General features: G+C 36.4%; 1 protein-coding gene across 1 annotated transcript in view; it reads left to right on the top strand.

Annotated features, from left to right (window-relative positions):
* Positions 1-25,975, top strand: part of LOC143272954 (anoctamin-3-like) — a 282,163-nt gene that overhangs the window by 136,695 nt on the left and 119,493 nt on the right. Inside the window, exons 8-12 of the mRNA XM_076570270.1 lie at positions 4,429-4,560; positions 8,055-8,161; positions 10,081-10,136; positions 13,332-13,453; positions 17,960-18,094. Coding sequence (XP_076426385.1) covers positions 4,429-4,560; positions 8,055-8,161; positions 10,081-10,136; positions 13,332-13,453; positions 17,960-18,094 — 552 coding nt within the window. The remainder of the gene's footprint in view (positions 1-4,428; positions 4,561-8,054; positions 8,162-10,080; positions 10,137-13,331; positions 13,454-17,959; positions 18,095-25,975) is intronic.

The raw sequence follows: 25,975 nt of genomic DNA, 5'->3' as shown, positions 1-25,975 counted from the left end.
TGATTTCATTATGCATACTTCCTATGCCGCTCCCCCCGCCTCCCCCCCTCCCCCCCACGCCCCCCCACCCCCCCCCCCGCCGCCCTGTGGTAACAAGGGCCACAGACATCAACACAGACCTCAGCTGCAACAAGGGCCACAGACTCCAGCTGCAAGAGGACCACGGTCCCAGACATGGCCCTGGGCAGCAGCCTGGGCCTGGATGTTACCATGGCCCCAGGCTATGGTGCAGGCCACTGAGATTGGCATGACCCCAATGGCAGCTTGGCTCTTGGACACTAGCACAGCTCCAGGTGACAGCCCAAAACCTGCAAATCTGCACAGCCCTTGTGGCAAGAGGAGCTGTGGAAATCAACACAGACCCTGGCTGCAGTAGGGCCACATATCCAGACATGGCCCTTAGCAGCAGCCTGGCCTGGACATCACCATGGCACCAGATAGCCTTATGCGCCACTTATGTCTCTGTATAGCCCCAGAAGCAGCACCAACATGGTCCCTGGCTACTGATCAGACCCCAAATAACCATGTGGCCCTCAGTTGCAACTGGAGACTCAGGGTCTGTTACAGAACTAACTTTTCAACTATGTTATTAATAGGTCTATTTTTTGAATAGTCACTTTTCAGAGATATAACTAAAGAATAAAATTTTGAATATTAAAATCTATAAAAAGTATTTTACATAAAAATACAGCTTGGTTTTGGAGTTAACTTAAATTTAAATGAATCCTACATATTAGTATGTGTAAAATTTACAATTTGAACCATAGTTTCACAATTCTAAAATGGTCTTTTGTCTATGGTACTCAACATTTCAAGTAAAATAAAAAAGAACACTGTATCATGTTGTTTTGTGATATTTTATGTTGACTATTTTCTGTTTAAATTCATAAAATTTAAAATTAGGTATTTGGAATATTAATAAAAGCTGTCCCTCACATTTCATTTCTTGTGAACAGTTTTCTTCATTTTTTTTTTATTTTCTTGGATTCAAGTGGTGAGTACAGGGCATCACACAGTAAAGGGCGTCAGCATCAAGTGACAAGAAAAATTTTCTGTTGCTTGTTTATGTTTGTTTCCATATTCACTTGAGGAGAAGATTGATTGTGAATTTTATTTCAATTTGTTTTAGGAGAAAAATGTAAATTCTGTATGTGAAAGGTGAACATAAATGATCATTGCTTACAATATTTTTAAACATAGTCACTAAAAACTATACAAAGTATAAAATTTATATCAAATGCACACATTTATTTTTATTAGTGCATTTCCTTTATTGCAATAGAAAAGATGTTTGTGCATGGTTAACTTTGGCTGGTAAACATTAAGAGATAAACAACCTAGGCAATTATCCAGCTTCTGAAGATCATCATATCTCTAGGCTTCTTTAGAGGAAATAACTAAAGCATTATTATGGCAACATTTAATTTTTATTAACAAAGCATTTTCATGTTCAAATATTAAGGCATTATCAAAATAGCCTGCAATGAGGACAGAACAAAAGGTAACCAGTGTTGCAGATGAGGAAAAATAACAGACTCTCTTACGGTCCCCCCACGCCCACCCCCACAGTCCCACTCAGAGCTTTCCCAGATGTTTGACAGTTTGCATTCTGGTCAGATACTCAGAGCCCTTTGATCTATATTTCTAGCTTACATAGAATTATCTTACCTTGCCCCCAGATTTTAATAAAAGACACTAAAACTGTAATCATGTTTTATCAGAAAATCCAGCATTTAAAAGATGCCCAAGATAATAAACATGTTTGGATGTTGAGAATATGACAAATAGTGTTGGTGTCAAAGTTTGTAGCAACACAAACAGTATCTCAACCTTCATTTCTCACCTTATTACCTTGACTGAGCACATACTGAACTGTTTCTACTATCCATTTAGTTCTCAAGGTGTCATTTCACTTAATAATGAAAAAAACTAAATGAAGCTCAAGGAAATAAATTAATTAGACTCTAGAATCTGGTTTCAAATCCAGGATTGATAATATTTTATTGGTTGAAGTATTAAGGCAACTCCACATAGTTAAAAGGGAGGTTTATTTTGTGGGGTAACTTACAAGTACAGGGATAGGTTACAGGGTCCAGGAGAGGTGAAGTGTGTGTTCTCTGGAGAACTCTGCTCGGTCTACCTTCAGCATCCAGGATCCAGGAACCAAGAGAGCCGGCACATCCGGATCTCAGGTCTTAAGGGCTTCTGTCTAGGCCCTGCCTCATAGGCGTGACAGTTACTGGAAGCCTCAATGGGGTTAGTACCTCCAGGTCAAAGCTAGAACAGCTAGCTACCCAGTGCAATATTTCACCTTCTGAGACCATTTTTTCCCTTCTCAGAAAATGTGTAAGAAGGTTTAAGTTGATAATATTGTTTTTCTGTTTTTAGTAGAAGATGATGATCTTAAGTTTCTTTCATAAATTTTAGAAGTTTGCTTATTTCTAGAATGTTTTAATTTAGCCAGAGATCATAGGCCATTAGGTACTACAGTCCATCTACATTATCCAAGTGTCCTTGAAGTTACCCTTTTGGTTTGTTCTGACCCTTTGCTGAATGTAGGACAAATGGGATCACTTCCCCTCTTTAGAGCTGAGAACATGAGCTCAAGCATTGAGCTGTTTTGTCTGGTTACAGAAACTGGCAAATTTAGCTCTCTGCCATCTAATATGCATATTCCAACAGCAATGCTGAATTTTTTAAACACTAGAGAAATTGATCTGTACTGTTTTCTACATGTCTTTGCATTGGCCTCGAGATACAGTGATAGTCTATCAATTCAGGGGCCTTGTTTATAATGAGAACCAACAAAATGAACACCCCAAAAACTGCTTGTTAGTTTAGGATTAAAATAAATGTTGCAGTCCCTCCAAAACTGAAATGCTTGTCATCTCAGTGATAGTCCTGCTTAGTAAGAAATGATCAAGATTTTTACATCCTAATCTTTTCAGCAAGATTTAATTCTTATTTAAAGTTCTGTGTAGTAATTTCACCATAATAAACTTAAATGAACTAATTCCTAAGATACAGTATTTGCTGCCTGCCCTTTGCTGTCTTAATATTTTTTTCTAAAGTACAAGAACCTGGCAAAACCCATGTTAAGACACAGTGTATTTGTGTATAGAGATATTCTGTCCTGCCATTTTGACTTCTCAGCATCACACCATTATCACAGTGGAAACACTGCTTAGTATTTTTAAATGAAAACAGCTGTTGTTATAGTAACAGAATTCAGATTTTCAGAATCAATGCTGAAGGTCAGTCTTTTGCTTTTTTTTTTTATTCTGTAAAAGAAAAGGATAGAAATTATTCCAATTAACAAACATACATTATGCATTTACATGCAAATTTTCACACATTTTTAAAGAACCAGGGAATAATCTACATTTATATATATTCATATATACAGATTTTAGAACTATATTGTGCTGCCTTTTATAATGTTCCTTCCTATGGCCATCTTTATGCAAGGTAATTTTCTATGGAGATATTATTTCTCTGAAAAGAATTTAAATAAATGTGGGCATTGCTTTATTATTTATTTCTTCTGTGAGAAAACAGAAGTGTGTGTATACACATGAGTGTGGATGTGTATGGATAGTGTATATGTGTGTGGTGTACGTAAATGTGTTACTTGTGACTATATGTGTGCATGTGTGTGTGTGTGTGTGTGTGTGTGTGTGTGTGTGTGTATGGTGTAGGTATGTAAGATGAATCTTAAGAGGTCTTATTAATAAAAAAAAAAAAACTGGAGCCAGATACTGGAGTGAAAACTGTAAGATCAGAGGAACAGGACAAGCCACAGCCAACTCTACCATACCAATTCCTCAGCCTCCAGAGAGACCTACTTCCTGTATACCCACACCTTTCTGTCCCTGCCCTCTTACTTCCTCTCTCTGCCCAGCTACATCACTTTTCTCTATCTGCCTAGCTCTATCATTTCCTATTTGTCAGTACAGACCTCCAGACCTCTATGGTTAACTAGTGCTGGAAATTAAAGGTGTGTGCCACCACACCTGGCTCTGTTCCCAGTGTGGCCTTGAATTCACAGAGATCTGGATGAATCTCTGCCTCCCAAATGCTAGGATTAAGGGCATTTGCTATCACTGCCTGGCCTCTATGTTTAATATAGTGGTTGGCTTTTTCCTCTGATCCTCAGATAAGCTTTATTGGGGTACACAAATAAAATATCACCAAATAAGTATCTGGAAATCTTTTTTCTCTAGTATCTAAGAAAACTGTCACACAGGACTTACCCCCTCTGAGGACTGGATGGGGTGTGGGTGGGGGGAAGGTAGGAGGGGTGGGAGAAGGGAAAGGAGGGGGAACTGTGGTTGGTATATAAAATGAAAACAATATTTAATAATATAAAAAAAATCACAAAGTTCTGGATACAACCTTATCTAGTTCTGGAATTTGACTTGGTTCCAGGGTACAAAATTATTTCAAAAGAATCAAAAAATGGATGTCCCAAAACCCAATGGTTCTTGACAAGTCAGCGTTTCCAGAACTGGAGGAGTCAGACTGCTACACTGGCCCTTTCAGCAGAGCCAGGATTCACCAGTGAGTGCTCATCTCTTTTCTTCTATGTCCTGGCTTTGTACTTCCCATTACCTCAAGCACGTTTATGGAGGAAAAATAACTGAGGACATTCCCGTTGGTCACCACCTAGGTTGAGAATGTATCATTGTATTATAATTTATATTTAACTTAGGTACAGCACTAAATGAACAATTGATTCTATATTTAATTTCATAATTCAGAGATGGTCAAGCCATGATTAAATACTATTCCATAGGCTGGTAACTTAGATATTCTTTTGAAGTAATAACTATGTAGGCATCAGAGATGGCTCAGCAGTTCAAAGAACCTGATACCCTCACAGAGGAGTTTCTGGCACAAATATGGAGGCTCACAACTGTTTGTAACTCCAGTTACAGGGTATCCACAGCACACACATGGAGGCTTATGAATGTGTGTGTTTCAAGCTATAGGGTATCCACAGCACATACATGGAGGCTCAGGACTGCCTGTGACACCAGTTACAAAATATCCAATACATCTCTGACTTTCTCAGGCACCAGGCACATGTGTGGTATATATACATATATGCAAGAAAATGCAAATACACATTAAATAAATATTTTAAAAATTATTATGATACAAAATAATTCATTTAAAATAGTAATTGCAACAATAATAGGATTGCTACTAACAATAACATTAATTAATGAATTACTGAAACTATAACTTTACTTTAAAAAATTCATTTAGTATTGAAGTGTTTTATTCACTCTTATTCAAATACAGTAATTGAGAATTTCTTTAGAGAAGACTACCTGTCTCTAACTTTCTTGTCTTTCTCTCTCCCTCTCCCTCTCTGTCAAGTCTTTTTCTTTCTCCTTGCCTTCCTTTATATCTGTTTATTTGTCCATGCTTTCATTCTACTATGATTTATTGAGTTTCTACAGGCCATTAATTGAATTATAAGGTTCATTATGGCACAGGTTCTGCCCTCTGCCTTCATGATCCTCCTAGTCAAATGCTATAGACAAGAATGAAATTTGTAAAGCTAAACAAAAAAGGTAAATATAGAGAAGGTGAAATATTCAATATTCACAAAATATTGTTGTAAAATTGTAAAATATACAATTTAGTATGGGACCAAGGCTATGGAGCCCACAGATGCCATTCTGGATATCTGGATGAGACTTTATTCTGGGATGTGGGAGTTGATGGAATTATAGACCAATCTCTACCACAGCCAAACATCAGTTAGAGTTTCTCCTCCTTAAAATATTCTATTCATTTTATTATTTAATCCTGGAGACACATATAAAGCCATCCTTTCTAATTCCAGCTTTGGAGAAATCAGGGCAAAACAGAGCATAGACTCCCATGTATAGGGAACTCACAGTCCAGGGAACATCAGCTTTCTGTTGTACTATCACAGGGTCTTAAAGATCTCTGGTTGCACCAAACATTGTGAAACAAAATGTTCTTCTCGTTCTTTGAAAACTCAAGGAAACAGCTCAGTCTTTGAAGAACACTAATCAGACCAGGGAAACATCTGGCTTATATCTCCCTAGTAGTGTCCCACTTCAACTTATCACACATTTCAGTTTTTGATTATTTTCAGGGTGGGCCACCCTGCTGTCACCCTGTGTACCTCCCTCACCCCCACTCCTTCAGGCGTCCTCCTGTGATGCATACAACTACACCAGCCTTGGGCCCATGACTCAGCTGCTCTAGTGAAGCTCCAGCTCTATCTTCACCTCTTTTCTCTTCGGCTGACCTATCGTGCCCCTAAGTTTTGCAGAGCGTTCTTCTTCCCATCAATCAGTCTGCCTACATATCAGAAAATTCTTGTTATTGACCCTTCCTCAAGTCACTCACAACATCATTATACTATTACATGTTCTTCACATAAACCAGATGGAATATATTTATTTATTCACTTGTTGATTATACCACCTACTTAATTCTTCCATAATGCAACCTCCTCAAAAACTGAACTTATCTGCCTAAGAACTACTTGCTCTGGTAGGCTTAAATCTCATGGTGAAAAAAAAGATTGGTAGATTTTCTTTCTGCTAACTATATTAACCAAGACTCTGAACTTAATATATCTGAAGACAGAAATAAGACACATAATATTAAACACTGAGGAACTCAAAATGTAATAACATGGTCTACTGTACAGATTAAAATAAACAAGGCTGGGTAAAACCTGTTAAGAAGACAAAGGTCTCAAAATCTAGGCCAGGAGCACTGACACACAGGAACAGGGTAGTAGCTCCATGGAGACAGTGCTTCCACAGGAAAGTTATTTAGCTTGGTAACCTTTTGATATGGAGGGTGAGGAGGAAGCAAGGGATAGAATAATTAATACTCCAGATGAAATGTCTGACAGAAAGATGGTTCATCATTCATAGAGATAAAGTGCCTGGAAGCAGAGAATGTCACCATCTAATAAGTTCCAGTTCATTCCACTGCTTAGAGACTCCCACTACATTATAAAGTAAACATTTAAACAAATCTATCCTTCTCATTGTGAAATCCCCCTTTGCTTTTCATATCATCCACACTCACAAGGCTTCTCGTAAAATGAATTGCTAAACAGTCTTATTAATAAAAAAACCTAGAGCCAGATATTGGGGTACAAACTGAGAGATCAGAGGAGTAGAAAGAAGCCAGCCACATCCTCAGCCAAAGAGATCTGCTTCCAGTCTACCCACTCCTATATGCCTTTCTGTTCTGCATCTCACTTCCTCTCTCTGCCTAGCTACATCACTTCCTGTCTGTCTGTATAGACCTCCAGACCTCTATGGTTAACTAACACTGGGATTAAAGGTGTGTGTCACCATGCCTTGCTCTGTTCCCCAGTGTGTCCTTTAACTCATAAAGATTCGGATGACTCTCTGCCTCCCGCATGCTAGGATTAAAGGTGTGTGCTACGATTGTCTGATTTCTATGTTTAATATAGTGGCTAGCTCTTTCTTCTGATCCTCAGACAAGCTTTATCAGGGTGCACAACATATTGGCTGACACAATATATCACCACAGCCCCTCATTGATACTCTTTCTACACAGGGACATTTTAGGGTATCAGGGAAAAGAAAAGGGGAACTATGGGACACCACTAGACTCTGAAAATTGAGTAAGATAGAATGGAAAGTGTTGTGTGGGAGATAATCTCAATTTTTAATGAAACCTATTTGGAGCAACATTGCTTGAGGAGGTACAAACCCCAGCCAGTAAATGGTAAATTTTATTCTTACTCTATGATGAACAAGACATATGAGAATATCAAGACCTCTTTACAAACTGAAAGAAGATGCTAAAAGGAATATTTGATCATTCTCTGCTTTTACTGTATTTCTTTTCATCTGTAGGTTGATTTTTTGTTAAAGATGATGACTCTTACCCTAGAATATTTTACATTCACTGCCTTTAATTACGGAGACAGAAAGATGGGTGTTACCCAGGAATTTATAATTGTGACTACATTTTGTGTTCTATTCTAAATATTAAAACCAATCCCTTCATCCTAACAGCTTTATAATAAACAATAAGGACACCTTCTTCAGCAATGCTACTCGAAGCAGGATAGTTTATCACATGCTGGAGCACACCAAATATGAAAATGGAATATCAAAAGTGGGTAAGAACATTATTTTACAGACATAGTTTAAAATATTAAAAAAGATATACAGAGGTAGAGTGTTATAACAAATGAAATTTGATACTTTCACTCATTAATTATGAGATGTATAACACATTAGACACAAATTATGTGAATATTTTGTATTGCTACTTTTCATAAAATTATTTTTGAGGGCATTTGGCCACTGAATCGTGAACTATGCAAATATTTAAGAACAAAATTTATCCTAAACTAATACAGTTTTTAATTAAAGGATTTAATTTTATTTCTTATGTGCTGTATGTTAAACACTTTATGACACAGATTTTATACACAGAAATTAAAATTAGTTTCTAGATCGAATTGGCTTTGAAAGATCCTCATGATTCAATAAGTAAAGAAGAGCAATTTACAAAACTATTAGTCTAGTGTGATTCCATTTTCTTAATACATAGAAATAAAAATAAATGAAAGTCTAGAAGAATATGTAAGTAACCTAATGAGAGATTGTTTCTGGAATATTAAATGGCCACTTATTTTAACTCATTAAATTTTGAAATTTTGTGTCATTTGATGGGGTTAACATTTTAGTACATATGTAATATGAAAGAAAACTGAGAGGTGTGCAACTAGAACAAGATGAATAAAATTGAAAGCCTTACATAGAATTGAAAACAAAACAAAGCTAACATACTCATTGACAATTGTGAAGCTTAATTGAAGAAATGAAGAAATCAGTTAGCCAACTGTTCTAAATCCTTCAAAGTTAAAAACTGACAACCCATTGGAATCTATTACCATAATTTCCTGATTATGCTAGGATGAAGAACAACACTAGTTTAAAAATTAGCATGTTTCATGTTTACTTTGTAAAGAAGAATCTTCATGGTCTAGTTTTTTCTGACTAACAATTCATTTGTAACTGAGCAATCAAAATAGTTGCCTTAGACACTAAAACTTTACCCAAAACAATGAGAAATTTTCTAATGAAAAAAATTAAAATACCCAGAACATGAGCTGAAAATTTTCTTATGATGGAAAATTGTACTTATACGATTCAATGACATTTTTAATTATTTTTTAAAAAGTATATTCTTTGTGGGAATATGCTAAACACAGAAGAACAAAAATAAAATAAAAAGTATTCCTAGTCACAGTTATCAGTAATGAATTTATAGAAAAAATGCATTATTTCAAAATATAAATGTGTATTGTATATGCATTTTTACTTTTAAAACTATTTTCTCGTCATTATGTATCACATGAAAATAAGTTGCAAAATTCCTGTAGAACAGTCTAAGATAAGCACTCACTAAACTACAATTATTTACTGTGCACCTTATATAATTTTGTTTGCAACATTATAAAAGGTTCCATATTTCAGGTATACAAATATTTCTTTCTTGCATGATAATAAATAACATTGTAACAAACGTTGCTCTCCAGAAAGTTTTTCTCATTGCTCATTCTCAAAAGGAAATCTCACAGTACCTTCACCAAGATGACAAATTTTAGTGTGACATTTTACATCCTTTCAATTTAGCATAAACAAACATTTCTCGATCCAACAATATTTTCTGTCAAATGTCAGGAGTAGAAAATTCTTCTCTGACTAAATTTTGTTGTATTTGGTGGGGGATAGATAAAAAGGTTTTCTTGGTTCATGTGATCCCAAGAAGTGGAAATTAACAGTACACCACTCATCATGGTGTGATTTGGTAAAATGAAACATTGTGTTGGTGTCTTGTAAACAATGTGGCAAGGACACACACCTAGGCTGAGTACCAATCTCTTTTTCAAAATTACTATCCCTATAGTTGATGTGGATATGGAAGTCATTTGAATTGCTTTAAGTCTTAAAATAATTCTGTGCATTTATACATGTTTTAAGGGAAAACCTTCATTGAAATTGACTCAGATCTTTGTTCTATTTCTAGGTATCCGTAAACTTATAAATAATGGCTCATACATAGCAGCATTCCCCCCACATGAGGTAATTTTGAAAGATATTTTCCATTCAACAAAACAAAATATTTTCATTCTCGGAGACAGTATTAGTTACTTTTTGTTGTTGTGATCCAACACCACAACAAGTAACTTATGGAAGAAAAGTTTATTTGGGCTTCGGTTTCTAGGGATTAGAGTCCATGACCAAGCACCATGGCAGCAAGCAGCAAGAATGGTGGCTAGAGCAACGCAACAAGAACTCACTTCTTGAGCAGTAAGAACCAAGCAGGGATAGGAACTAGGATGAGACCATAAACTCTCAAACCCCATCTCTCCTGGCCATACCTCCTAAACCTATCTAAACAGCTCCACTAACTCAAGGCCAAGTTTCCAAATGCCTGAGACCATTAGAGAAATTTCTCATTGAAACCATGACAGTGCCTGAACAATTTCATTCATTTAGATCTGAGTACTCACATCTAGAACAGTTCACTGAGACAATATTACCATCCTTTAGCCTCACAGTGGCCCATCAACTCCAAAACATGTCTACAGTTTTCCCTATGGGAAGAACCCCAGCCTCCCCCAGAGCAGTTTAATATTCTAACTACTCTCTGTTCCAACACAATACATCATGATTCATCCTGCTTGAAATGCCCATTCCTTCCGAATAAGGCAGGTTCATGACTTGTATTCACTATTTTAGAATACCTGAAAGTCAAAAACAAGACCACAATCAAAACCTCCATGCATTACCTACCTCACTTCTAGACAGATTATTATCTTGCTCCAAGTTTTAACTAGAAAGATGTGGATGGCCCTGAACAATGAAAAGAGCATTTGTTGAACACCTCCTTGGCCCCTGCTATACACACCTTTAGTTTATTTTTTTTAACTGTGTCACATCTTAAAATAAATTAGAAGTTTTACTTCTGTCCTTTCAAAAACCATCATTCCTTGATTTCCAATGTTAATGCAATGAGCTCAAAAGTTAATGCATATGAGGAATTTGCAGCCCCATATAACTGTTAGTAGATAAAATGAATTGGAAATGTTGTATTTGTCAATGAGATAAGTATGGACTATCTCTCACTTGAAACAACCCTGTGGTACTGACAATAAGATTAATTCCATTATAAACATATATAATCCAGGTACAAGAAAGTAAAACGTCAAAGACAGTTATAAGCATAGGAAGTGTTATTGATCTTCATGAAATACCCACTTACAATAAAAAGTTAGGAATAATAATCATGAGCATTTTTTTCATATATTTCATGTGCTGAACCAGCACATGTTTTACCATGATTTTGCCTGTGCAGAAAGAAGTAAACATTATTCTCTCTTTAGATATAAAGGAACACAGCTTAGAAAAATTAAACACCATTTAAAATGGTGGTAAACTAAAGTGATCAGAGAAGCACAGCTAAGGGAGTCATTTAACACAGGAAATTTGGTTTGTTCTCTTGGGCACGGTAATTTTCTCTGCATAATTAGCTTGTACACTGATAGTTTACTTGAGTTTCTCATGGGAAATTTGGTAGCTGTCATAACTGGGTTGTTGATGATAGTCTTTTTAATTTATGTATATAAAGTATTTGGAATATAAATATATGTCATGAATATACAAAAGAAATAAAAAGTATCATTGAGTACCATTGCTTACTGTAAATATACAAAAGATAATTGAGACACAATGAAATTGGCTAGGAGTTGTCTATTGATTTGAATTGCTATTTACTCATGGGAGAAAAGCAAGATTTACAAAGAAGAAAATGAAGTCAATGGTATTAATATATAGTCTAATAAGGATATTTTAATGTATATGTCTTCCTTTTTGATTAATGCTAGATACTATATTCAGTCTCATAATTTTTATTCATAGTTGAGAGTTTTTTTTATTTTCTTACAAAAATGGCAATAGCTAGAGGAGCATGGCAAATCCTTCTAGGGAAAACGGACAGGAAAAGGTAAAATCAATAGGCCAAAGGTGCATATGTATGAGAAAACTTTGTCCAAGACATGAGTCAAATATACAATTCTTTCAAGGATGGATCATGGAGGAAGGTCAATCCAAGGTGTGATTAGGGACCACTGACAATATGTGAGCCTTCAGAAAGGCTCACAAGTGCATGAGTAGGTCAGAGCTTTCTCTTCACCCAGTTCTCCCTTGCAGCTCCCCTCTTGTCACTGTCAATCTAGAGCGGTGTAGTAGTCGGTGTTAAGTGCAGGTTGCACAGTGGTGTCCTAGGTACCCTAAATTTTAGCATCTAGAAATATATATGGTCTGACCACTAAATCTGGGTGAATGCCATATATTAGAATTATTAGCACTGACTGCAAAAGAACAGCAATTTTGCTATTCATCCTTTTGATAAGTATCAGGCAGGCAGCAATCTAGTTTCAAGAGCAAATACTATTCCAAGTGGATGTTCTGCACTTGAAATCAAGATAGTTTTTCATTTTTCTCTTTGGCTTCCAATTATTAAGTTTTAAAAACTTGGGCTATCTTAGGGAGGATATCTTGGGCTTGTACTTTGAATGTGTATCACCCTGTCCCTAACTATTTTTTTTATATTTTATTAAAGTGTCAGAGATGGCATGAACATGTTATCCCCTTGCAGCCTGAAGACACTTGCAAACCAGATCTCAAAGTTTCAAGAAAGCTTCATAAATAATCTCATCTGTGGTGATTAGGGAACACTCAACCATATGAAGGCCATTTGAAAGAAAACATTGTGTTTTAAATGCTTAAATTTTGAAATATTAAAAGTAAATTTACAAGACCCTAGGATCTAAACACATAGGTGGCTCTAAAGGTCATGATCCCATTCGTTTTAAGCAAATATTTGTTCTCTTATAATCTATAAGTAAAAGAGAACTTTTCTGTATCTAGCTCACTTCTTAAATCTAAATGGTATTCAATTTATCAATGAAAGATTACAATAATTTTATCATTTTTAATTAAAAGATCCTGATCCAAACAGTGAAATATGAAGTCTCATTTACTTAAGTAAAATGGGCCCAAATTACTTGAAAAATTATTTAAAACACTATTTTCACAGAACTATCATATTTCCAATGATAAAGGTATTTACCATTCCAGTAGTAAGCTTGAGTATGTAATCTCTAATTATTTTATATATTGATACATTTCCTTGTTAGGGATACACTAATTCTTATTCAGTTCAAAGTTGACTAAGAAAATGGATTCTGATTTACGTTGTTGTATCTCTCTCAGGGAGCCTATAAGAGCAGCCTGCCCATCAAAACCCATGGACCGCAGAATAACAGGCATCTGTTGTATGAGCGCTGGGCACGCTGGGGAATGTGGTACAAGCTTCAGCCTCTGGACTTGATCAGGTGCTGTAAATGGACTGGCTGGTAATAATGAGAAAACTGGTCTATTGCTGTTTTCCTAGCCTTGAAATTATTTCTTATCACAGCTATTTCAGTTTAGAAATTCTCTGCAGAAAAAAAACAACAACAACAACAAAAAACACTGCATGACTTTTCAATGGAAGGAACTCAATGCCAGGAATTGGTTATGGAGTGAGTGTGAAAGGTAATAAAAGAGTCTTTAAGTCAATCAGAGATTGATAGCAAGAGGAAGTGACCAGCACCCTGGAGGGGAAATGGTGCCATATGTATTACACACCCAAAATACCAGGTTCTGAGGAATACTAGGGGGAGGAAAATTATCCTGGATTGTTTATTTGTTCTTCATACTACCAAGTCTTCTAGTATCTCATTGCTCAATTTCATCATAAGCATTTTACAATGGAGCTAGAACAATGAAAAAAATCAAAACAAAGAAGCATTCAACAGGTATGAAGGCAGATAGGCAAACAGCCAACATATCACCTGTGTGTATGTGGCAGGCTGTCAGTATTCACAAGAAATTAGTTCCAGAAACTCCTCTCAAATGACACACTCCACGGTGCCCATATTCCTTTTATATAGTGTGTGTTTAGACATAACGTACATATATACTTCAGCATACTTTCAATCATCCCTAGAGTTTTCATAATAACTAATACAATGTGAATGTTAGGGAAATAGTTAATATGTTATATTATTTAGGGATGAATGGCAAAAATAGAACATGCATGTTTAATGAAGACACAACTTTGATCTGTGGATAGTAGAATTTGTAGGTGTAGAACTTGGTAATGCACTGGACTGGCTATATGTGTCTTCCAAACAGATGTTCTCTCTATTTTTGTGAGCACTTTCTATTGAGTAGTTGCTCTTAACTCTATCATCTGTCTGTCTATCTATCTATCTATCTATCTATCTATCTATCTATCTATCTATCTATCTATCTATCATTTATTTTGAGACAGAGTCTCACTGTGTATCCCTGTCTGCCCTGAAACTTACTGTGTAAACAAAGCTAGCTTTGAACTGACAGAACTCTGTCTGCCTATGCTGCGATAAAAGGCATACAGCATCATGCCTGGATTCAGTTTTATGTTTGGAGTATTTATATTTGAAATTTACATAATTTATTTTAGTGCAGAAAACATTGTTTATATAAAAAGCATGAAATGAATGTTAATACTATTCCAATTTGCTAGCTAATGATGAATATCTATAGGATAAAAGAAAAACACATATTATTAAGCTATATGTGTTGATATTTTTATCTGTTTACAGAATATGAAAAATAGCTCACAACTGTATTAGTCAGTGTGTCAGTAGGATACAGATCACTGAAGGAATGCTTGAAGGGAAATCAGTAAGAAAGAAGATACAGAAGTGGGAAGTGGGATCATGAAAGCCAACACCTAATGACATGCTCAGGGACTAGTAAAAACTAGAAGCGATTATTAAACCTTATCTTAAAGACATAGGAGGAGGAAGGACTTGCCAGAACCAATTAATACTAACCCATAGAAGGAGGTAACAGATACAAGCTGTGACCTGAGGAAGAAAGCAGTTGTAGACAAACCACGACCCAAGAGAAAGGAAACCATCTACCATATAGATCTTGAAACCAACAAGCCTGTCTGGAAGTCAGAAGTTTTGAAAAAACAGAGTGGATAAGGTCCACAGTGGTGAACTCTGTGGGTCACAGGATAGTAAGTGGAGTAAGCACTTGGAGATACACAGGATGAATACTCAGCAAATGTTAGTAGTTGAGTATATCCAGAATCAAGACATTTTCTTACTATGTCAACCATGACAAATTCCATTATTCTAATGTATTAAAGTAAAGCATTATTATTTTTGAAATCTGTGGGCACAATATAGTAAGACATGCTGGCTCATAAAAATGTTTTTTAGGAACTAAGATGATAGTTTTTGAGTAGCATTTCAGTGTGAATTACTTTTTTTTTCCCGAGGCAGGGTTTCTCTGTGTAGTTTTGGTGCCTGTCCTTGATCTCACTCTGTAGACCTCAAACTCACAAAGATCCACCTGCCCCTGCCTCCTGAGTCCTGGGATTAAAGTTGTGTGCCACCACTGCCCGGCTGAGTTACTATTCTTATCTACAGGCAGCATTGCTATTATTGCTTCAGGTAAATTAAGCAAGCATCTTTTATGAATAAATGGGGTCTCTATTACAATCATCCAGGGCTCTCCAGCTACTATTGTTTGACTACTCACAGAGATGGGTAATTTTCCTGTAAGAATATGTGTTGGTTAAAGTGACTAAGCAATAATGCATCATGAAAGACCCACCAGAAAAGGGTATACAGTAAAGGAGTGCAGGTGATATGTCAATGGACAGCACTGCCTAGGAACTTAGTTATAGCTAAAACTGAAGCAGTGATGTGGAGGACATTCAGCTTCAACCACAGAAAGCTATTGTGGACAAAGCACAATTTCCAGAACTTTTAACTCTTTATAGTTAAGTTGTTCATGAGTCTTTCTGTGGCTTCCTTTCTATAATAAGAGCAGGATGGTATGTGACAGTTGGGTTCTTTTGATCATAGCTGATGGGATTTCCACAGGCAAATCACCATTGTCATGTCCAGTATAAAAATACCTTAATGTGATGTATGTGTCAAAAGCTGTCAATTCATTTTTTTTTTAATGAACAATCATTTCTGGAGATGCGGTTATATTGTTTTGCTATTTTAAAATTGATTCAAACACTTAATAGCTAAAGCTTATTTAGTTTCAATCTAATTTCCCATGGAAACTATTTTAGATCCAAAGGAATACTTTAAAAAATCAGCAGCTGCAAAAACAGGGATATGACATTTCAAACAATTCTAATAATTGGTATGAAAGGGATTTAAACTTAAAAAATAAAGTTGTTGAAATAAATGATTATTTCTAAAGTTATAGATACCAGGGTTTACTTGGAGATAGAAGTTATTTCAGCAAGGGACAGATCATCAACTGAAATGTCACAGGGGGGGGCTTTAAATAAAAGAGACACAAAGAGAATGGCCTTGGTTGAGCAGTAGTGGGGAACTGCTGCAGTAGTATCCCTTTGTTCTCTTTCTTCTGCAGGATTTTGTTGTACCTCTAAGGAATAATTATTGTAGATAGTTGTAAATACCGGTGTTGCAGGGCAAGGTCATTTTTGGCCATTTTTCTTTGTCTGCAGCTAGCTTCTCCACCCCCTGACACACATTGAAGCCTGCTTTGACTTAGAACATATTTTAGCCTAATAATATTAACTTACATTAACTTCAACAACAACAACAAAATACCAGGTTAATGCATTAGTGTCTTATGAGCAGGTCAGTCCCTGCAACTACTCTCCCCATCCTCATAAAGATATCCCATTGTTCACAATGCAGAAAGGGAAGCCTTGTTAATGAAAACTAATAATTAAATTTTCTTCCCAGCAACAATCACTGTGAAGCATCAATCTTTAACAGTGTAGCTGTGGGCAGGGTTATGTTAACTAACCAGCTTTAGAAAATGGAGACCTCACAGGAGTAAGGAAATCAGGGAATGTAAAATTATTTCTATCAGCCCTTTATAAATTATGGAACTATAAAAAAGCAACATTGGAGTGAGTGAGTGAAGGGAGAACAGCTGAGTAGATCTTAGAACTGCCTCATTAATCTGCCACTTTCATATCAACTGAAGACTAATAAGGTTTTAATTCCTTTAGTTTCATTTGCTCTTCTAACAGTGGTTGGTAGTGAAGCAATAAATGCACAGCTCTCACTTCAATGGGCTTAAATGTTGTGAGTGTAACACTGAATTGTGGTATGAAGGAAAGTTATAAGGCATCATGTCTGATGACACTAAGGCATTGGAACAAGCACAAAACACCTAACAAGGGTTAGAGAGAAAAGCTGACTGAAAGAAACAATATGAAGAAGAAGACAAATACCCGTTACAGGAAAAGGGAAATGTTTTGTTTTAGTTAGAGGCCAGTGGTAATAAAAGGAAATGTGCTTCCGACAAGCAGAATAAAGCTTCAGTGGAAGAAGGTGAGATATAACCAGGCAGACTGTAGCATAAGCATGTCAGTGTCTCAAGTGGAGACACATCTTGCCCTGAACTGAGAATCCAATCAGATGGCCAACTGATTTTTTTTTCTCTTCTTTTTATTCTCAGGAAAACATAGCTCCATTAAAGACTAAAAAGGTATACTATTAGGAAGATGGAGAAAGGCAAAAATTGGGTTATGAAAACTATTTTGAGAAAGTTGGACCAGAAATAGGTACTGTTGAAAGTTGGTCTTATACTGTCCCTTTAGTGGCCAAGTTTACAGAAACACATCATTGCCATTGTGAGAGTCATTAACAGCCAGCAGGGTCAGATACCCTAGTATTGCTGACAAGTACATGGACTAGAGGCCTCAGTTTACATCTGATATATCTGTTGTGGGATTGGAGATTGTTGGGTCATTTATGTTGCGTTAATTCAAACTGAAGACTGGCTTTCTTGTGCAGGCTATACTTTGGTGAGAAGATTGGTTTGTACTTCGCATGGCTGGGATGGTATACTGGCATGCTGATTCCTGCAGCAGTTGTTGGCCTGTGTGTTTTCTTCTATGGATTAGTTACAATGAATGAAAGTCAAGTAAGGTGAGCTATGAAGAGACTTCTCCAATTTATTTGTCCTGCTTTGTAAAAGTACAAATGCCTATGCACAGTGGAGATAAATAATAGGACTGCAGCATCTGTGTTTTGTTTTGTTTTTAGTATAACAGAAGTGCTATTAAAATGTCATTTTTATAGTTTTATATGCAAATTCTTTTGAATATGTCCAAGATTGAGTTCTTATCTCCTTATTAAAGATATTTTTCCAATATGGATTAAATAATCTAAAAATATCAGCAAACTGGTTTTTAGCAAAAATAAACCATATCAAAAATGTGATCACAGTTTAAAGAAGAGTGACATAAAATTAGAAATAGGAATGAATTATTCTTACAAATAATGCATTGTTTTTCACAAGTATAACATTGAATTTAACTCTATATAATCAAATTCAAAACACAAAGAATACCTTGTTGGGGCTCAGCAGTTAAGAGCCTTACTCTTTGCAGAGGACCTGATTTGGGTTCAACCACCCTAACTCTAGCCCCAGAGGATCTGACACCATCTTCTAATGCCTCTAAAGATGTCTATATGCAGATGGTACATATGCATACACTCAGGTTCATGTACATACACATAAAATAATTAAACAAATCTTTAAAAAGAGAGATTCCTTTATCAAAACTCAGCATTTTGTTCTCCTTTTCTTAATCTTTTTGCAATGACCTGGCTACTAGGAAGTACATATTAACAGCTATTGCTGATATAAAATTGTATATATTATCGTAAATGTTAGTTTCCCTGTATTTCTCTTTAAAATATTAAAATATATATAGTATTTTTTCCTGGGAATAAAAGTAACTCCATTGCACTGGAATTGACTAATCAAACTCTTTGATTTGAAATTTCTGAATTCTCTTGTTTTTCAAAACAAACACTGTAGATAGAAACCATATGATCTGATCACAGGCTTGTTTCAGGATTTTACAGAATCATTCTGATGCTGAGAGGCAACATGATCCTATATAAACCTCAGCTTTGAGACCTTACTCCTTCTCTGCTTCTTTGGGGGATTTTCCTATATACTATTCAATAAGTGATGTGGCTCAGAGGAGAGGCTGGATTACAGTTAAAGGTGTCCTGGAAAGAAAGCCGTTCTTTTGCAATGAATGAACAAATGGAAGCAAATTCTTTCTAATGATAGACAGAAAGGGAGCAGGTCCAATAGGGAGAGGAAGTGGGAAGGAGATGGGAGGGAGGGAGTCCAAAGAGGAGGGAATGTGAGAAGGAGCTGGGAGGAGTGGAGGGATGGGAAACTATAATCAGGATATATAGTCTGAGAAAGAATCTATTTTCAATAAAAAAAAAATATTGGAAAATAATCACTCAATAGTTACTGCTCAGATTAGACCCATGGAGCACATTGTCATAATTTCAAAACTTCATAAAGTTTTACTATGAGATACAGACACCTCCCTCCATCAAAACAAACATAAAAATATGCAAAAGTAGAAATGCACAAAAGGAAAGAAATTTACTGTCCCTATTGACCAGTGAGGGGGCTTTGGCTTCTTTTGTAAACATATTCTTTAACCTTTAGTACAAGGAGTGTTTTAAAAGGCATTGCAAACTCTTCAGTTACGTGCTTTTGGTATTATATTACCACTGCTGCTGTCACACTATAATTAAGATCTTGTCAGACTTTCTATTCTAAACCAAGATAAGCAGCACTGAATATCTTGACTTTCAAAATTTTGAGACTGATATTTTTCCATTCAAGGTGCCAGACATTGTTGAGTCCTGGCTGTTATCTTGGTGGGCAGGCAGGGAAAAGACTGTTTTGCTCTGTGTTGATTTGTATTACTATCTTATTAAGCTCCTTTGTGTTTGTTACAAAGTAGTGAGATGATAAAAAGCTGGAGACATGAGTCTGTTTATTATGGATCTACAAAATATTGACAACCAAAATACAGTCATATTTATTTTTGTTTGTATTTTTGCTATCATTTTTACCTTTTATTAAAAATAGATTTTTTTCTCACATAATATATCTTGATTATGATTTCCTCTCCCTCTACTCCTTCCAGTTCCTCTTTGCCTCCATTCCTTCTGGAGCATCCGCCTTCTGCCTCTCATTAGAAAATAAACAGGCTTCTAAGGGATAATATATTTTTAATATAATATAATAATGAAGATAGAAAAAAACTAACACATTGCAATAGGACTAAACAAAACAAACAAACAAATGAATAAAACAAAACAAACAAAAAGGAGAAAAAAAGGAAAAGAGCCCAAGAAAAGGCACAAGATTGAGGGATCCTGTTGAGTTAGAGAAATTTGTTTTCATGGTAATCTCCATCCTCTCTCTTACAATCTTTTATCTTCTCTTCCACAGGGTTCTCAGAGCTTTGAGGGGAGGGATTTGATGATGGTATTCTGTTAGGGCTAAGTGTTCCGAGGTTTCTCAGTCTCTGCATAATATCTAGCTGTGGGTCTCTGTATTTGTTCCCATCTGCTGCAGGAGGAAATCTCTGATGATGGCTGAGCAAGGCACTTATCTATGCTTATAGCAGAATGTCACTGAGAGTCATTTTATTGCTACTTTCTTTTCTTTGTAGAACATTAGTATTTTGTCCCTGGGCCTTCTAGTCTCAGATTCTTGGTCATCTAAGCATTGTCAGGTATGGGTTCTATCAGAGAAATGGATGAGATCTACATGAACAACCTGGATGTGAGTGGGGGTAATGAAGGGCAAGGTTTAGGGAATGAGAGCTTAGGGAAACGAGAGATCCCAGGTGGATCAAAAACAGAGAAGGAGAACAAGAAATGAGACCATGATAAATGAAGACCACTGTAGCTAGAGTTTTTTCTTTGGGTCCCACCAAGCCCCAGCAGTCTGACAGCCCACTTATAAAATAAACACAGACGCTTATATTATTTAAACTGTTTGGCCTAATGGCTCAGGCTTCTAGCTATCTAATTCTTACATATTAAGCTAATCCATTTCTGTAAATCTATACCTTGCCACATGGCTCATGGCTTACCGGCATCTTCACATGCTGTTTGTCATGGTGGCGGCTGGCAGTATCTCCTTCCACCTTCCTGTTCTTTCTTTTCTCCTCTCTGTCAGTCCCACCTATACTTCCTGCCTAGCCACCGGCCAATCAGTGTTTTATTTATTGACCAATCAGAGTAACTTGACATACAGACCATCCCACAGCAGACCACATGAGAATAGGAAGAAGCAAAGTGCTAGAGAGGTCCACAGAAATCCACAAAGATACCTCCACAATAGACTACTGGCAATGGGTGAGAGAAAGCCTGAACTGACCTACTCTGGAGATAGGATGGCAAAACACCCTAAATGTTGAGCTAGAAATCTCATCCAATGACTGAGGGAACTGGATGCAGAGATCCACGGCCAGGCCCCAGGTGGAGCTCTAGGAGTCCAATTGGCAAGAAAGAGGAGGGTTTGTATGAGTGAGAATTGTTGAGACCAAGATTGGAAAATGCACAGGGACCAATAGCCAAACGAATGGAAACACATGAACTATGAACCAATAGCTGAGGAGCCCCCAACAGGATCAGGTCCTCTGGATAAGTAAGACAGTTGATTAGCTTGAACTGTTTGGGAGGCATCCAGGCAGTGGGACCGGGACCTGTCCTCAGTTCATGAGCTGGCTGTTTGAAACCTGGGGCTTATACAGGGACACTTGGCTCAGCCTGGGAGGAGGGGACTGGACCTGCCTGGACTGAATCTACCAGGTTGAACTCAATCCTCGGGGGAGTCTTTGCCCTGGACAAGGGAATCCGTGGCTGATATGCAAAATTAAATTAAATTATAAAATAAAATGTAAAAAAATAAAAGTCAAACCAGATATTGTTTGGTAACACCCACAAGCTTTGTGCCACCATTGCACTAGCATATCTTACAGACAGACATCATTGTGGATCAAATGCTTTGTGGCTGGCTTGGTGTTTACCTTTTTCCTTTGATAGCATGCAGAGTACCTTTCTATACCATAGACTCTAGAACATAGGGGTGAAGGCTCTGTGTAGGCACCAGCTTGGTTTCTTCGTGTTCAGTGAGTTGTGTGGGTGATGTATTCAGCAATGGGACAGGACTTACTGTCAGTTTATGGAGAACAATCTATAGTCTTCGCAACAGCCTGGGCTGTTGTGGGGTTCCAATGGGACTGCTTTGGCCAACAACATAATACCAATACTGGAAGCCTCATTTGGTGACAAGAGTCATCCAGTTAGGCCTCTGTCTCCCCATTATTTGATGATTTCATTTAGATTGCCTTCATATGTGGATATTTACAAAGCTTCTACTATATTAAATTTCTATACTGGCCCTCAAATAATCCTTAACTTTAGCTCCTTCTCTCCATATTCCCTCCTTTGTCCTCCTCTTCATTTCCCCTTCCCCCTTGATCCTCCCATTCCAGTCCCCCACCCCACCCCTGCCCTGCCATACACCCATAACTATCTATTCTATTTCCCTTTCTTAGGAGCTCTATCTGTCCCCATACTCCCTTAATCCATACCTAACTTCTGTTTCTCTACAGGTTATAGCTTGGTCTTCATTGACTAAACAGCTAAAATTCACATACCAGTGAACAGATGCTACATTTGTCTTTCTGGGTCTGGGTTACCTCACTCAGGATGATTTGTTTCTCATTCAATCCATTAACCTGCAAATTTCATGATTTCATTCTTATAACAGCTGAGTAATATCCCATTATGTAAATGTACATTTTCTTTATCTTTTATTCTGTTGAGGGACATCTTGGTTATTTCTAATTTCTGAATATTACTAACAGGCCAGAAATGAACATGGTTGAGTAAGTGTCTCTATAGTAGGAAGATGTGTTCTTTCAGTATATGCCTGAGTGTTATAGCTGGATCTTGAGGTACATTCCCATCTTCCTGAGGAACCCCCACACTAATATCCATCAATTTTGCACACCCACCAGAGATGGATGAGTGTTCCCGTTACAGCATGAGTTGTCACTTGTTTTATTCGTCTTAGCCATTCTGACAGGTTTAAGATGACATCTCAGAGTAGTTTCAATTTGCATTTCCCTGATGACTGAGGATGTTGAACATTTTTTAAGTGTTTTACAGCCATCTGAGTTTCCTCTGTTTAGACCTGTAGCCCCATTTTTGTAATTGGGTTGTCTTTGTGATATCTAATTCTTTGAGTTGTTTAGAAATTTTTAGAGTAGTCTTCTATCAGATGTTGTGTTGATGAAAATCTTTAACTATTCTGTATTGTCTGGATGACAGTGTCCTTTTCTATGCTTCTCAGTTTCATGGGGTCCCATTTATTAACTATTGATCCTAGTTCCAGTGTTAATGGGGCTCTGTCCAAAAAGTTGTCTCCTTTGCCAATAAGTTCAAAGCTACTTCCCACATTCTCTTCTATCAGGTCTAGTGTGTCTGGTTTTGTAGTGAGGGCTTTGATTCATTTGAAGTTGATTTTTGTATAGGTTGATTAATATGCATGTATTTGGAATATTCCAGTTTTACCAGCACCATTTGTTGAAGATCTTGTCCTTTCTCCAGAATGTGTCTCTGTCCTCTTTATCAAAATCAGGTGCCAATGGATGTGTGGATTTATTTCTAGATCTTCATTGATCAATGTGTCTGATTTTGCACCAGTATCATGCTGGTTTTATTACTTACTACAACTCCATAGTACAATTTGAGATCAGGGATGGTGATACCTAGAGCAGTTATTCTAATATTCCGGATTGTTTTAGTTATCCTATGTATTTGTGTTTCCAGGTGAAGCTGAAAATTTGTCATTTTAAATTTTCTGAAAAATTGTGTTGAAATTTTTTGTGTAGGATAGCCAGTTTTACTATATTAATACTATATTAATCCTACTGATCCATAAGCATAGGAGATCTTTCCATCTTCTGATAGTTTTTTCAATTTTTTTCTTCAGTCTCTTAAAGTTTTTATCATATAGGTCTTTTATTTTTTTTGGTTACAGTTACCCCAAGATGCTTTATTTTTATTTGACACTATTGAGAAAGGCATTGTTTCCCTGATTTCTTTCTTGGTCCATTTGTCATTTGTACATAGGAGAGCTACTGATTTTTGCAATTATTTCATTGAGTATTTTTGCATCTGTGTTCATAAGGAAAAATTGATCTGTAATTCTTTTTCTTCATTGGGTCTTTATGTTGTTTGGGTATCAGAATAACTGTGACCTTGTAAAATGAATTGGACAATGTTCCTTCTGTTTCTATTTGAGGAATAATTTGAGGGGTAATGGTGTTAACTCCTTTGAAAGTCTCATAGAATTTTGCACTGAAAACAGTTGGTCCTCAGCTTTATTTGGGGGGGGGATAACTTTTAATGACTGCTTCTTCTATTTCACTAGAAGTTATAGGTATTTTTAAATTGCTTTTCTGATTATGATTTAACTTTGGTAAGTGATATGCATTGAGAAAATTATCCACTTCTTTAGGGTTTATAATTTGGTGGAATACAGGTTTTTTTAAGTATGACCTTGTGATTTTCTGGATTTCATTGGTGTCAGTTGTTATGTCCCCTCTTTGTTATGTCTAATTTTGTTCATTTAAATATTCTCTTCACTTTTTAGTTAATTTGGATATGGTTTGTCAATCTTACCAATTTTCTCAAAGAACTGGCTCTTTGCTTCATTAACTCTTTACATTGGTTTTGTTTGTTTGTTTCTAGTTTATTGATTTCAAACCTGAGTTTGATTATTTCCTTCCATCTACTCCTTTTGCGTGCAACTTCTTTTTGGTCTAGAGGTTTCACATGTGCTACTTAAAGTTACCAGTATGAAATCTCTCCTTTTTTTGTTTTTAATATAGGCACTTAGTGCTGTAAACTTATCTCTTAGAGTTATGTTCATTGTGTCCCATAAATTTGAGTATTATTCATTTTCATTCAGTTCTAGAAAGCCTTTAATTCCTGTCTTGACTCAGCTTTCATCCAGTAGAGAGTTGTCCTTGTTCCATGAGTTTGTAAGCTTTCTTCTGTTTCTGTTGTTGATTTAATCACTGGCGATTTTATAGAATGTGGGCTGTTAGTTTAATTTTCTTATATCTGTTGAGACTTGCTTTATGTCCAAGTATGTCACTAATCTTGGAGAAGATTCCATAAGTGCCAAGAGGAAGGTATTTTCTTTTGAGTTTAGGTGAAATGTTATGTAAATGTCTATTAAGTCCACATTTAGTTTCTAATATCAATTAGCTCCAGCATTTCTCTGTTTAGTTTTGGTCTGTAAATATTTCTCTAGTTGTTTTTTTTTTTTTTCTGTATGACCTGTCTATTGGCAATAGTGCTGTAGGGAAGGAAGTCTCCCATTATCAGTGAGTGAGGGTCAATGTCTGATGTAAGCTGTATTAGTGTTTCTTTTATGAACTTAGGTGTCCATATATTTTGTACATGGATGTTAAGAACTGCAGTGTCCTCTTGGTGGATTTTTCCTTTGATGAGTATGGAAGGTATTTTTCTATTTCTTCTGATTAGTTTCCATTTAAAAACCTCTTTAATCAGATGTTAACATGGCTATGTCAGCTTTCTTCTTAGGTCTATTTGTTTGGAATATCTTTTTCTGTCTTTTGCAATGAGAAATGTCTATCCTTGACATTAAGATATTTTTCTTGGATGCAGCAGAAGTATGGGTACTATTTTCAAGTCCCTTTGGTCAGTCTATCTTTTTATTGGGGAATTGAGACCATTGATATTGTGGGATATCAATGAACAATGCTTGTTGATTCCTGCTTTGTTGTTGTTGTTGTTGATGATGATGATGGTGGTGGTGGTGGTGGTGGTGGTGTGTGTATGAGTGTGTGTGCACATATATTTCCCCTCTTTTGATTTGTCATTTGGGATTATTTATTCCTTGTTTCTTCTCAGGTGTTGTTAATCTCTTTA

This window comes from Peromyscus maniculatus, chromosome 4, assembly GCF_049852395.1.
Source record: "Peromyscus maniculatus bairdii isolate BWxNUB_F1_BW_parent chromosome 4, HU_Pman_BW_mat_3.1, whole genome shotgun sequence".
NCBI lineage: Eukaryota > Metazoa > Chordata > Mammalia > Rodentia > Cricetidae > Peromyscus > Peromyscus maniculatus.
Note: the sequence above shows the minus strand (reverse complement) of the source record. Positions and strands in the feature narration are given on the sequence as shown.